Source organism: Leucoraja erinacea, unplaced genomic scaffold (assembly GCF_028641065.1).
Source record: "Leucoraja erinacea ecotype New England unplaced genomic scaffold, Leri_hhj_1 Leri_910S, whole genome shotgun sequence".
Lineage (NCBI taxonomy): Eukaryota > Metazoa > Chordata > Chondrichthyes > Rajiformes > Rajidae > Leucoraja > Leucoraja erinaceus.
The window spans coordinates 45001-59933 of record NW_026576851.1 but is presented as its reverse complement, the minus strand read 5'-3'; the positions used below and the strand labels follow the sequence as shown (position 1 = coordinate 59933).

Here is a 14933-nt window from a genome sequence, read left to right as displayed (position 1 = left end):
ACTTCACCTCCTGGTACTTTTCCACCGGTCCCTCCTTCTCCTCACCTGCCACTCCCCTCTCATCAGCCCAACTCTCCTCACCTGTTGCACTCTGTTGCCTCTGATCACCTATTAACCTGGTATATGGACTCTCCTCACCGTGCACACAGTGCCAGATTGTTCTCAGCATTCATGCAAGACTCTCCAGCGATTTCCCGTCTGCCTACACGGATTCGAACCTGCCTGCCCCTGACCATTCCGTCCTGTCGTCTTCCCGGACATCACCTCAGCCTTCTATCCTCGACCTCCTGGTTTCTGTCTGCCTCTCTCCTGGGCTGTTTGGTGTATCCCTGCAACGGCTCCTCGACTTCCTGCCTGGCTTCGACTCTCCTTTCGTCTGTCCCTCGCTGGTTTGTTTGCATCGTGTGTTGGATCTCCTGGTTACCGGACCTTCCGCTACCCCGACTATGTCTCCTGCCTGCCCCTCTTCGGAACCCTCGCTCGATCCTGAGCCTCTGTGTGAGTACGGTGTACCCATTCCTGTGTTACTACTCTGTGTTACGGTATCTTAATAAAGTTCATTACCAATTATACCTGCCTGATTCTGTGTTGCTATTGGGTCCAAGCTATACCCGTTACAGTAACCCTTGCTTTCCCTCTCTCTCCATCTCCTCCCCCTTCCCAGTTCTCCCATTAGTGTTACTGTCCCAGATAGTGTTGCCAACTGTAAAGGTATTAGCCGGGACATCCCGTACATGGCCTCCAAAGCTGGTTTTGTCCCATACAGGACCGCTCTTGTCCCGTATTTGACCGCTACTACTCGGGTCCAGGGGACTGTCGGGTCATCCGGCACCGCCTCGCCCGTCCCCGACGTAGTGCAGCCCATGAAGTGCAGCAGCAGCAGCAGCGCCTCGCCCGGGGCACTGTAGGTCAGTTGGCAGCCCGGCCAGCTGTCTAACCTTCGGACCTTCGCTGACCACCGACACCACCACCACCCCTTCTTTTCACGGGCCGATCACCGGTTCAGGAGTTGGACGGGGCACTGGGCCAAAACTCCTCAGCTCGCCCGCCGGCTGGGCTTTGTGTGCAGTCCAGCACCCGGGCCAACTCATCATTCACCCAGCCACGGCCCAGTCGGGGAATTTGTCCCGTATTTTGACCTTTTGACCCATATTTGGGAGCGGGAACGTTGGCGAGCCGAGTCTCAAGTTATATTTTATCTCCGTTTGGTTTCTTGTCACCTTCATCCAACCGACATCTTCCTCAATCTCAATCCTCCCTGCCCCGTTTTCACACCTCCTTATCTCTGTGTGTCTCCCTCTGCCCCGACTCTGTCTGAAGAAGGGTCTGGACCCGAAACGTCACCCATCCCTTCTCTCCAGTGATGCTGCCCGCCCCGCTGATTTACTCCAACATTTTTGTCTCGATCTTAAATATATATATTTCCTCCCATTCCCCCTCCCCCTCCCTCCCTCTTTGCCGACTCCCAGGTATCTGAAAATGGATGAGATTGAGAGGGATTTCCGTAGTAAACTCACCCTGTTGGAGTACAGGCTTGAGGGTATGGAACATGTTCAGTAACAAGCTCACCAACAAGTTGCTGTGTTTAGTTTTAGAGATAGAGCGCGGAAACAGGCCTTTCGGCCCACCGAGTCCGTGCCGACCAGCGATCGCCCATTCACACACTCGTTCTGTGTTTAGTTTAGAGACACAGCGCGAAAACAGGCCTTTTGAATGGGGTTACCGAGACGGGGAGAGGGGTGTAAGGTGGGGAGGGCAGACAGAGACACGTACAAGTCCCCATGAGGGAACTTTGAGCCTCTAGAAACAATATTGAAAGAGAAGGATTAGAGAAGGGAGAAAGGTCTTGACCCGAAACGTCGCCCATTCCTTCTCTCCAGAGATGCTGCCTGTCCCGCTGAGTTACTGCAGCATTTTGTGTCTAGGTTTGTGCGTGTGCGTGATGGTCTGGGCAACTGTCCACAACTCTCTGGATGGGGATGGAGGCGATGGATGGATGGAAAGGAGGTTGGTTTGTGTGTGTGATGGTCTCGGTTGCATCCACAATTCTCCTCCATTGTCAGAGTGAAGCCCAGCGCAAAGTGGAGGAACAGCATCTCATATTTCGCTTGAGCAGCTTACACCCCAGTGGTATGAATATTGACTTCTCTAACTTCAAGTAACCCTTGCTTTCCCATTCTCTCCATCTCCTCCCCCTTCCCAGTTCTCCCATTAGTGTTACTGTCCCAGAGCGTTGCCAATACGTACAAGCCCCCATGAGGGAACTTTGAGCCTCTAGAAACAATATTGAAAGAGAAGGATTAGAGAAGGGAGAAAGGTCTCGACCCGAAACGTCGACCATTCCTTCTCTCCAGAGATGCTGCTTGTCCCGCTGAGTTACTGCAGCACTTTGTACCTGTCCACGTTCTCCACAGAGATGCTGCCTAAAAAGCTTCAGTAAATTGTCCCTTAGTGTGTGTGGGATGAGACCCACAATGAGTACCCCGTTCCTGCGTTCTCCCCACATCCCCTGACTCCGCTATATTTAAGAGCCCTATCTAGCTCTCTCTTGAAAGCATCCAGATAACCTGCCTCCACCACCCTCTTGAGGCAGAGAATTCCAGACTCACCACTCTGTGAGAAAAAGTATTTCCTCATCTCTGTTCTAAATGGCTTACTCCTTACTCTTAAACTGTGGCCCCTGATTCTGGACTCCCCTAACATACAGTTGGGATGTAATGTTAAAATTGTACAAGGCATTGGTGAGGCCAATTCTGGAGTATGGTGTACAATTTTGGTTGCCTAATTATAGGAAGGATGTCAACAAAATAGAGAGAGTACAGAGGAGATTTACTAGAATGTTGCCTGGGTTTCAGCAACTAAGTTACAGAGAAAGGTTAAACAAGTTAGGTCTTTATTCTTTGGAGCGCAGAAGGTTAAGGGGGGACTTGATAGAGGTCTTTAAAATGATGAGAGGGATAGACAGAGTTGACGTGGATCTTTTCCCACTGAGAGTAGGGAAGATTCAAAAAAGGGGACATGACTTGAGAATTAAGGGACTGAAGTTTAGGGGCAACATGACGGGGAACTTCTTTACTCAGAGAGTGGTGGCTGTGTGGAATGAGCTTCCAGTGAAGGTGGTGGAGGCAGGTTCGTTTTTATCATTTAAAAATAAATTGGATAGTTATATGGACGGGAAAGGTATGGAGGGTTATGGTCTGAGCGCAGGTATATGGGACTAGGGGAGAATACGTGTTCGGCACGGACTAGAAAGGTCGAGATGGCCCGTTTCCGTGCTGTAATTGTTATATGGTTATATCTGGAACATGTTTCCTGCCTCTAGCATGTCCAAACCCTTAACAATCTTATATGTTTTAATAAGATAGAAATATAGAAACAGATAATAGGTGCAGGAGTAGGTCATTTGGCCCTTCGAGCCTGCACCACCATTCAATATGATCATGGCTGATCGTCCAACTCAGTATCCTCTACCTGCCTTCTCTCCATACCCCCTGATCCCTTTAGCCACAAGGGCCACATCTAACTTAAATATAGCCAATGAACTGGCCTCAACTACCTTCTGTGACAGAGAATTCCAGAGATTCACCACTGTGTGAAAAAATGTTTTTCTCATCTCGGTCCTAAAAGATTTCCCCCTTATCCTTAAACTGTGACCCCTTGTTCTGGACTGCCTAACCATCGGGAACAATCTTCCTGCATCTAACCTGTCCAACTCCTTAAGAATGTTGTAAATTTCTGTAAGATCTCCCCTCAATCTTCTAAATTCTAGCGAGTAAAGCTAAGATACCCTCTCATCCTTCTAAACTCCAGCGTGTACAAGCCCAGCCGTTCCATTCTCTCCGCATATGACAGTCCCGCCATCCCGGGAATTAACCTTGTAAACCTACGCTGGGCTCCCTGGTTTTATATGTGCGGCATGGACTCGATGGGCCGAAGGGCGTGTTTCTTCGCTGTGTCTCTGAACTAAAGGGGAATTCCACCACTTGTTTTCCAGCAGAGAGCGGGAGGAGTGGAGATGGAGAAATGCCAGAGAGAGATCGAGAAGCTGCAGGAGGAACTGGTGAAGAGGGAAGAACCAAGACTCATCAATAATCAGCAATAAGAGGGAATTCCAGCCTGCACCACCATCCTTTATGGGGTGGGCAGGGGAGGGGAGGGGAGGGGTAATTGTGGAGCTGACGTCCCTCTCTCTCTTCCCCCGTAGCCCTCCATGGATCTGTGTTTCCCCCTTCCCCCATTGAGTCGAAGACTCACCACACGACGCGATATACCATCGTACCCGAAGGTAGTAATCCCTTCTTCTCCCCCCTTTCCTCCACTCCCCCTGTCTATGTAACCCCCTCCCCTATTCCCAGGGAGGGAGGGAGTTTTCTCTGTGGTATTGACCTGCCCTTTCTCGCTCACCCCATCCCCTCCATCTCCCACCCCCTCTCTCCTCCCCCCCCCTCCTCCCTCTCCCTTCCACCCCCCTCTCTCTCCCTCCTCCCCTCTCTAACCCAGTACACTCTCTCCCCTGAGACAATCGAGGCATTGAATACTCCAACCTTTGACGTCTGGCAATGGGCTCCGAATGAGGTAAGGGGGGGGGGGGGGGGGGGGGGCGAGAGGGAGCGAGTAAGAGGGACAGAGAGAGGGAAAAGATAGGGAGTGTGAGGGGGGGAGAGAGAGAGAGGGGGGAGAGAGGGGGGGGGGGAGGGGGAGAGAGAGGGTGGGAGGGAGGGAGAGAGGGGGAGAGGGAGGGAGGGGGAGAGAGGGAGAGAGAGGGAGGGAAGGAGAGAGAGAGGGAGAGATACAGAGTGATATGGAGAGGGAGAGAGAGAAGGAGGGAGAGTGAGGGAGGGAGGGAGAGAGGGAGGGAGAGGGAGGGAGATAGAGGGAGATAGATAGAGGGAGAGAGAGAGAGGGAGAGATGGGGGAGGGGGGGGAGGGAGGGAGAGAGGGGGAGGGAGAGAGGGGGGGGAGAGAGGGGGGGGAGGGAGAGGAGGGGTGAGAGGGGGGGAAGGGGAGAGAGGGGGGGGGCAGAGAGGGGGAGGGAGAGAGGGGGACAGAGACGGAGATAGAGAGAGGGATGGGGGGGGAGAGAAAGGAAGAGAGGGGGGAGAGGGGGGGGAGAAGATGGTGATAGAGGGAGGAAGGGGGGGGGAAGGAGGGAGAGAGAAAGACGGGGGGGCAGAGAGGGGGGGGGAGTGAGAGGGGGGAAGGGGGAGGGAGAGAGAGGGAGAAAGGGAGAGGGGAGACAGAGAGAGGGATAGGGGGAGTGAGAGAAAGGGAGAGGGGGACGGAGAGAGGGATAGGGGGAGGGGTAGGGGGGGGGAGAGAGAAGGGGGAGAGGGGGGACAGAGGGGGGAAGTGAGAGGGACCAAAAGAGCGAGAGAGAATGAGGGAGGGAACGGAAGATAAAAGACCTCTCTCTCCCCTCTATCATCACTCTACCTCATTCTTCCCTCCATCTTTTTCCACTCCCACTCGCCTCTTTCCCTCCCTCTCTCACACTCCCCCACGCTCTCTCCTGTGTCAGTTGGGGGGGGGGTGTCAGGATGGGACATGTCAGCATGGTATAGATGGGCCGAATGTCCTGTAACCAGGTGTGTACGCTCTCCTCCCCTCCTTTCCCCTCTCCTCCCTTCTCTTCCCCTCCCACTGTTAAACGTCCAGGAGAAGTATAAGGACAATCCCTTTCACAATTTCCATCATTCGTTCTCGGTCATTCAAATGATGCATGGACTGGTCCACCTCTGTGAACTCCAGGTTAGAGCGAGCCTCTCTCTCTCACTCCCCCTCTCCCCCTCTCCCCCTCCCTCTCTCTCTCTCCCTCCCTCCCTCCTCCCACTCTCCCCCTCTGTCTCTCTCCCCTTCCCACTTCCACCCCCTCCTCTCTCTTCCCCACAGGAACAGCTCGCTCCCATCGAAATCCTCATTCTGATCACCTCCGCTATCTGTCACGACTTAGACCGCCCTGGACTCAACAATGTGCAAGTCTGAGCATTCACTCCCTTCCCCTCTCCTCCCGTCTCCTTGCCTCTCCCCTCCCTTCTCCTAGAAACATAGAAAATAGGTGCAGGAGGAGGCCATTCGACACTTCGAGCCAGCTATCTGTTGCGCTAGTATGGGTGTTGCGGGCTGAAGGTACTGGTTTCCTGAGGGCTAGTATAGACATTGTGCGCCGTATGGATGCGTGGGCAGGCATCCAACTGTTGCAACTATTTTAAAAGCCAAATCAAGGCAAACAATCGGGCTGCAGCCACCCGACAACCAAAATTCATTTTGTGAACACAAACTTGTTAAAAAGGGATGCAGCCAATTTACAGGGGACTCGCCGTGTAGTAGACGTGCGCTCAGTGTTATTCGCAGCTCAGAGAGCCATGACCTTCTTGCTTCCTGGTCTGGCAGAGACTGAATGAGGCACGACACTTCCTTGGTTTTATAGTCCCTCCCCCTGCCGCCAGCGGGGGCAGCAGAGAGAATGGGGAATTTTGTAAAAACATTAATATCTCTCTAATTTTATATCGACAGAAAAATTCCTCCACACCCATACGGCGGAAGGGGGCTCTGAGCAAGGTGGCCAAAAATGATGGCCGTAGGTGGCGGCGTTCTGTCAGAAATCGCAGCACAGGGGGGCAAAAGCGGTCAAGATCAGAGTTTTAGTAATATAGATAGATAGATGAAGCAGCTGCACCAAAGATACTATAGCTACAGGTTCTTTAAGCTGCACCGCTCGGCACCGTTGGCTGGCGGAGGGAGGTGGTGGGGAGAAATTCCCAACGGCCAAGGCAGCGGGCGATGTTGTCCAAGGTGCGCTGACCTTCCTTCCTCCCCACCTCGCCCCCCTTCTCTCTCTCTTGTACGCCCCTTCCAACCCCCCCCCCCCTCTTTATCCTGGGACCCCTCCTCTACATCCCACACTGATCCCCATTCCCGCCTCTATTCAGTCCTCACTGACATCCCCTGTGCTCCCCTCCACATCTACACCCCCCCCAATCTATTCATCTTGCGCTGATCACCTTATCCACCTCGCATAAATTCTCCTGCCGCCATACCCGCCCCCCCCCATTCTATCCTACACTGGTTCCCCAATTCATCCTGTACTTACCCCTTTCCCATCCATCCTGCACCTCCTCCATCCATCCTGCACTGATTCCCCCATCCATCCTGTACTAATCCACGCATCCTGTACTAATCCACACATTCATCCCTTACTGACCCACCATCCATTTACCCTGCACCTTCCCCCAATCATCCTGTAGTGATTCAGAGATTTAGTAATCTAGATGTTTCTATAATATTCCCCCTCATCCTTCTAAACTCCAGTGAATACAAGCCTAGTCGTTTCAATCTCCCGCCATCCCAGGCATCAATCTCGTGAACCTACGCTGCGCTGCCTCAATCACAAGGATGTCCTTCCTCAAATTAGGAGACCAAAACTGTATACAATACTCCAGATGTGGTCTCACCAGAGCCCTATACAACTGCAGCAGAACCACTCTGCTCCTAGACTGGTATCCTCTTGTTATGAAGGCCAGCATTCCATTAGCTTTCTTCACTGCCTGCTGTAACTGCACGCCAACGTTCAGTGACCGGTGTACAAGGACACCCAGGTCTTGCTGCACCTCCCCCTCACCTAACCTAACTCGGTTGAGATAATAATCTGCCCCCTTGTTTTTGCCGCCAAAGTGGATAACCTCACATTTATCTATATTATACTGCATCTGCCACGCATCTGCCCTCTCACTCAACCTATCCAGGTCACCCTGCAACCTCCTAACATCCTCTTCACAGTTCACACTACCATCCAGTTTTGTGTCATCCGCAAACTTGCTAGTGTTGCTCCCAATTCCCTCTTCCAAATAATTAATTTATATGGTAAATACTTGCGGGCCCAACACCGAGCCTTGCGGCACTCCACTCGCCACTGCCTGCCATTCTGAAACTTTTAGTTTTATTCTATCCCTAACTTCTCTTGTCAGCCACAGTTGCCTACTCCTCCCCTTAGAATCTTTCTTCCTCTTTGGAATTAAATGATCCTGCTTCTTCCGGGTTATGCCCAGAAATTCCTGCCATTGCTATTCCACCGTCATTCCTGCTAGGACCCCTTTTCCAGTCTACTTTGGCCAGCTCCCCTCTCATAGAAACATAGAAATTAGGTGCAGGAGTAGGCCATTCGGCCCTTCGAGCCTGCACCGCCATTCAATATGATCATGGCTGATCATCCAACTCAGTATCCTGTACCTGCATTCTCTCCATACCCTCTGATCCCCTTAGCCACAAGGGCCACATCTAACTCCCTCTTAAATATAGCCAATGAACTGGCCTCAACTACCCTCTGTGGCAGAGAGTTCCAGAGATTCACCACTCTGTGTGAAAAAAGTTTTTCTCATCGCGGTTTTAAAGGATTTCCCCCTTATCCTTAAGCTGTGACCCATTGTCCTGGACTTCCCCAACATCGGGAGCAATCTTCCTGCATCTAGCCTATCCAACCCCTTAAGAATTTTGTAAGTTTCTATAAGATCCCCTCTCAATCTCCTAAATTCTAGAGAGTATAAACCAAGTCTATCCAGTCTTTCTTCATAGGACAGTCCTGACATCCCAGGAATCACTCATGCCTTCATAGTCCCCTTTGTTCAACTGCATCATTGACACTTCCAATTTAACCTACTCCTTCTCAAATTGCAGATTAAAACTAATCATGTTATGATCACCACCTCCAAGTGGTTCCTTTACCTCGAGTTCTCTTATCATATCTGGTTCATTGGACAACACTAAATCAAGAATTGCCTTTTCTCTGGTTGGCTCCATTACAAGCTGCGCTCAGGGTCCATCTCAGAGGCATTCTACAATCTCTTTCTTGGGTCCTGAACCAACCCGATTTCCCCAGTCTACCTGCATATTGAAATCCCCCATCACCACAGTGACATTACCTTTGTTACATGCCAGTTTTAACTCCTGCTGCAACTTACACCCTACTATTTGGGGATCTGTAAATAACACCAATTAGTGTCTTCTTGCCTTTACAATTCCCCAACTCAATCCACAGTGACTCTACCTCGTCAGTCCCTATGTCTTCCCTCGCAAGGGACTGAATTCTATCCCTCACCAACAGAGCTACCCCCCTCCTCTGCCCACCTGCCTGTCCATTCTATAGGATGTATAACCCTGAATATTAAGTTCCCAGGCCCGATCCTCCTGCAGTCACGTCTCAGTAATCCCCACAATTTCATATCTACCAATCCCTAACTGAGCCTCAAGCTCGTCTACTTTACTTCTTATACTCTCCTCTGCTCCCCTCCCCTCTCCACCTCCTCTTCTCCACCTCCCCTCTCCTCTCCACCCCGTCCCTCTCCACCTCCTCCCCGCTCTTCCCCATCCCTCCCCTCTCCTCCGCTCCACCTCCTCCCCATCTCCTCTCCACCTCCTCCTCCCATCTTCTCCCCATTCCTTCCACGCTCCTCTCCTCCCTCCTCTTCACCTCCCCTCCCCGCTCTGCTCTCTTCTCCACCTCCTCTCCTCCCACCTCCTCTCTTCTCCCCTCCCCTCCCCTCTCCACCTCCTCCCCTCTCCTCTCCTCCTCCCCTCTCCTCTCCCTACCTCCTCTCCAGGTACCAGACTCCCCATAACCCCTGACACCCGCACTAATCAACTATCTATCTCTGCCTTAAATATATTCACTGACTTGTGGCCTCCACCGCGGACTGTGACAACGAATCCCACAGATTCACCTCCCTCTGGCTAAAGAAATTCCTCCTCATCTCCTTCCTGAAGGAACGTCCTTTAATTCTGAGGCTGTGCACTATGGTCCTAGACTCTCCCAATCCCACTGAGGCAGCCACTGAGTTGTGGAGCCGATACGGAGATCGCTCGTCGCTGGAACAATATCATTGCGCGGTCGCTTTTCAGATCCTGGCTGAGGAGGAGTGCGATATATTCGCCGGAACGGCCGAGGGAGAGGCCGCTGAGATCCACAAGGTGAAGGGGAGAGGGGGAGAGGGGAGGAGAGGGAGAGGAGAGAAATGGGGAGAGACATGGAGAGAGGAGAGAAGAATGGAGAGGGGCGGTGAAGGGGAGGAGAGGGGCGGTGAAAGGGAGGAGGAGAAGAGAGGGTAGGGGAGAGGAGAGGGGGAGAGGAGGAATAGAGGGGAAGGATAGAATGGGTGAGAGGGGAGGGGAGAGGTGGAACGGAGGGGAGAGGGTTAGGAGGGAGAGAGGCTTTGGGGAGACGAGTAGGGGTAAGAGCGAGATGGGAAGGGAGAAACTGAGGAGAGGGATTGGGAGAGTCTAGGACCAGAGTGCACAGCCTCAGAATTAAAGGACGTTCCTTCAGGAAGGAGATGAGGAGGAATTTCTTTAGCCAGAGGGAGGTGAATCTGGGATTCGTTGTCACAGTCCGCGGTGGAGGCCACAAGTCAGTGAATATGTTTAAGGCAGAGATAGATAGTTGATTAGTGCGGGTGTCAGGGGTTATGGGGAGTAGGCAGGAGAATGGGGTTAGGAGGGAGAGATAAATCAGATGTGAATGAATGTCAGAGTAGACTCGATAGGCCGAATGGCCTGAATCTGCTCCCCGGACTTTTACGAAAGGAGTCGGCCATTTAGGACTGAGACGAGGAAAAACATTTCCCACCAGAGAGTTGTGAATCTGTGGAAATCTCTGCCACAGAAGGCAGTGGAGGCTGATTCACTGGAAGTTTTCAAGAGATAGTTAGATTTAGACAATAGACAATAGGTGCAGGAGTAGGCCATTCAGCTGTTCGAGTCCTGGGTTTTTGTGGAGTGATTCAATGGCAGTGCGTTCAGGCGGGAGAGATTGGAGTGAGACAGGGGAATGGAGAAGTTGATGCGGTTGACGTTGTGGCGGCAGGTCTGGATAGAGTTCCAGAGCCGGGACGTTACGAGGGGCTTTCCACGAGGAGGGGGTGCGTTGGAGAGGGGAAAAAGGGTCATCATTGGGGGGCGAGGACTCCTTCCCATGGAAGTGCGCTGTGAGGCGGAGGCGACGGTAGAAGCGCTCCAAGTCGTGGTGGGCACGGAACTCATTGAGATGGGGATGGAGGGGGACAAAGGTAAGACCTCTTCTCCACTCCCGTCTCACTCCAATCTCTCCCCCCCTGAACGCACTGCCATTGAATCACTTTGCAAAAACCCAGATTGGGTTATCAAACCAGCCGACAAGGGAGGTGCCGTGGTAGTCTGGCGCATCGATCTCTACAAAGCTGAGGCCATGCACCAACTCTCGGACACCTCCTCCTACTTACCCCTGGACCATGACCCCACTGACGAGCACCAGGCCGCTATCTCCAGCACCATCACCGACTTCATCAACTCCCACGCCCTGCCCGACCAAGCTTCCAACCTCATCATTCCCCAGCCCCGCACGGCCCGTTTTACCTTCTCCCCAAAATCCACAAACCCGGCAGACCCATTGTCTCTGCTGTTCGTGCCCCACCAAACTCATCTCCACATACCTTGACCCCTTGGTCAAATCCCTTCCCACCTACGTTCTAGACACCTCAGACACTCTCCGCCGCCTCCACGCATTCCACTCTCTAGGCCCCCACCCCCTCATCTTCACCATGGATGTCCAGTCACTCTACACCTCCATCCCCCACCAGGATGGCCTCAAAAGCCCTCCGGTTGTTCCTCGGCCAGAGGAGCAACCTATACCCAGCCACTGACACCCTCCTCCGCCCACTCTCCTCTCTGTTCTGGGTCTCCTCCATTGCCAGAGCAACACCGGAAATTGGAGGAACAGCACCTCATATTCCGCCTGGGTTGCTTGCGTCCGGATGGTATGAACGTTGAATTCTCCCAATTTTGCTAGCCCTTGCTGTCTCCTCCCTTCCTTACCCCTCGAGCTGTCTCCTCCCATCCCCCCCGCCCTCGGGCTCCTCCTCCTCCCTTTTTCCTTCCTTCTCCCCCCCCACCCCCCATCAGTCTGAAGAAGGGTTTTGGCCCGAAACGTCGCCTATTTCCTTCGCTCCATAGATCATGCTGCACCCGTTGAGTTTCTCCAGCATTTTTAGGTACCTTCGATCTTCCAGCACCTGCAGTTCCTTCTTGAACACAGGGATATCACGCCTGATTTCTCGCAGTGTGTAGAGGTCTTTAACTTCACAAACCCAGAACATGTAAGACTGGTAAGTGAGAGGGGGTTTGAGAGACAATTAAGTGCATAAGGACTGGAGCTGTACGGAACTAAACTCAACTCTCCTCCCCTCCCCCTTCCTCTCCTCCCATCCCTTCCTCCACTTTCCTCAGCTTGAGCACGTTCTAATTAAATGCTGTGACACTTCGAATGAGGTGCGATCTCTACAGGTTTCAGATCCGTGAGTCGACTGTCTGCTGCAGGAGTATTTCATGCAGATAGGAACAGAGGGAGGGAGAGAGAGAGAGGGATGGAGAGAGAGGGAAAGGGAGGGAGGGAAGGAAAGAGAGGGAGAGAAAGGGAGGATGGGAAAGGGAGGATTGGAAAGGGAGAGAGAGGGAGGAAGGGAAGGGGAGAGGGGATGAGAGGCATTGAGGGAGAGAATGAGAGAGCGAATGAGGGGCAGTGAGTAGGGAGGGAGAGGGAATGAGGGGCGTTGAGGAAGGAGAGGGAGAGAGGGAATGAGGGGTGCTGAGGAGGGAGAGGGGGAGAGAGAGGCGGTGAGGAGGGAGAGGGAGAGAGTGAATGAGGGGCGGTGAGGAGGGAGAGAGAGAGAGAGGCGGTGAGGAGAGAGAGGGTAAAAGAGTGAGAGAGAGGGAATGAGCGGCGGTGAGGAGGGAGTGCTGGTCCACATCTCCTTGCCTCTGTCACAGGGTGACAGAGAGAAGGCGGAAGGTTTACCTGTGACGCCGATTATGGAACGGGCGAGTTTCTAAACCACACACACAAATCATCTTCATCACCTCCATCCTTGTCCCAATGGTCGAATCTCTGAGCAAGGTAACACTACACCCCCTCTCCCCGTCTCTGTAACCCCCTACCCTGTGAGGTTCTCCACTTTGGCAGCAAAAACAGGAAGGCAGATTACTATCTAAATTGCGTCAATTTGGGAAAAGTGGAAGTACAACGGGATCTGGGGGTCCATGTACATCAGTCTATGAAAGTAAGCATGCAGGTACAGCAGGTAGTGAAGAAAGCGAATGGCATATTGACCTTTATAAGAGGAATCAAATATAGGAGCAGAGAGGTTCTTCTGCAGTTGTACAGAGCCCTAGTGAGATCACACCTGGAGTATTGTGTGCAGTTTTGGTCCCTTAATTTAAGGAAGGACATTCTGGCTATTGAGGGAGTGCAGCGTGGGTTTACAAGGTTAATTCCCGGGATGGCAGGACTGTCATATGCTGAGAGAATGGAGCGACTGGGCTTGTATACTCTGTAATTTAGGATGAGAGGCTATCTTATTGAAACATATAAGATTATTAAGGGTTTGGACACGCTAGAGGCAGGAAACATGTTCCCGATGTTGGGGGAGTCCAGAACCAGGGGCCACAGTTTAAGAATAAGGAGTAAGCCACTTAGAACGGAGACAAGGAAACACTTTTTCTCACAGAGTTGCGAGTCTGTGGAATTCTCTGCCTCAAATGGTGGTGGAGACTGATTCTCTGGATGTTTTCAAGAGATAGATAGGGCTCTTAAAAATAGCAGTCAGGGGATATGGGGAGATGGCAGGAACGGGATACAGATTGGGGATGATCACATTGAATGGCAGTGCTGGCTGGAAGGGCCAAATGGCCTACGCCTGCACCTATTGTCTGTTGTCTTACTTGCCCTCTCTGACAGATGTTAGACTGTGTTACAGCTGGACGACATGCTCCTGTCTCCTCTGAGGGCCACACGAGATGAATACCAGTAACGGGGTGAGGAGAGTAACCGATTGGAGCCGATACCCGAGACATCCGTGATCCAAATCTCCATCTGAGACACACCCTACCTCCCCCAGCAAGACAACACAGCAGGTAGAGCTGCTGCCTCACAGCGCCGGAGACACGGGTTCGATCCCGACCACGGGTGCTATCTAAACGGAGTTTGCATGTTCTCCCCGTGCGTTTTCTCCGGGCGCTCCGGTGTCTTCCCACACTCTACAAACACGTGCGGGTTTATAGGTTAATTGGCTCCAGTAAAGATTGTAAATTGTTCTCTAGTGAGTGTGTGTAGGATAGTGTTAGTGTGTGGGGATCGCTGGTCGGCGCGGACTCGGTGGACCAAACGGCCTGTTTCCGTGCTGTATCTATAACATCTACTAAACTAAACAAGTACACACACGCACACGCATTCATACACACTCACACACACCTACCACCCTCTGTGGTGAATCTGTGGAATTCTTTGCCACAGTCGGCGGTGGAGGCCACAAGTCAGTGGATATATTTAAGGCAGAGATAGATAGATTGTTGATTAGTGCGGGTGTCAGGGGTTATGGGGAGAAAGCAGGAGAATGGGTGAGGAGGGAGAGATAGATCGGCCGTGATTGAATGGCGCAGTGGACTCGATGGGCCGAATGGCCTAATTCTGCTCCTATCACTTATCACCTGTCTCCAAAGTGGCTGTTTCCATTTCTATAGAACAGATAGCAGGAACCTCTCGGCGATCTAGTCACTGTCGTGTTTTAGAAAGAGTGTCTGATCTTGAGTGCTCTTGTGAGCAAGATTTGTTGCATATCAAGTCAAGAGAGTTTGTCACATGCCCCAGATAGGACAATGAAATTCTTGCTTGCTGCAGCACAACGGAATATTGTAGGCATAAATACAGCACAATCGGATGTGTTGTAACATTGAATATGTATATAAATACAGAACAATCGAATGTATATATATATAACATTGATATATATAGATTGTATATATATATATATATGTATATATATATATATGTGTATATATATATATATGTATGTATATATATATATATATATATATATATGTGTGTGTGTATATACATATGTGTATATATATATATA

General features: G+C 51.7%; 1 protein-coding gene across 1 annotated transcript; it reads left to right on the top strand.

The window, feature by feature from the left end:
* Positions 1 to 5643: 5643 nt before the first annotated feature.
* Positions 5644 to 13829, top strand: LOC129695026 (high affinity cGMP-specific 3',5'-cyclic phosphodiesterase 9A-like; the record flags this gene model as incomplete). Its single annotated transcript, XM_055631790.1, has 4 exons — positions 5644 to 5748; positions 5890 to 5976; positions 9817 to 9990; positions 13776 to 13829. Coding segments are annotated over 4 exons (420 nt in total), but the record flags the coding sequence as incomplete, so codon positions are not given.
* Positions 13830 to 14933: the final 1104 nt, after the last annotated feature.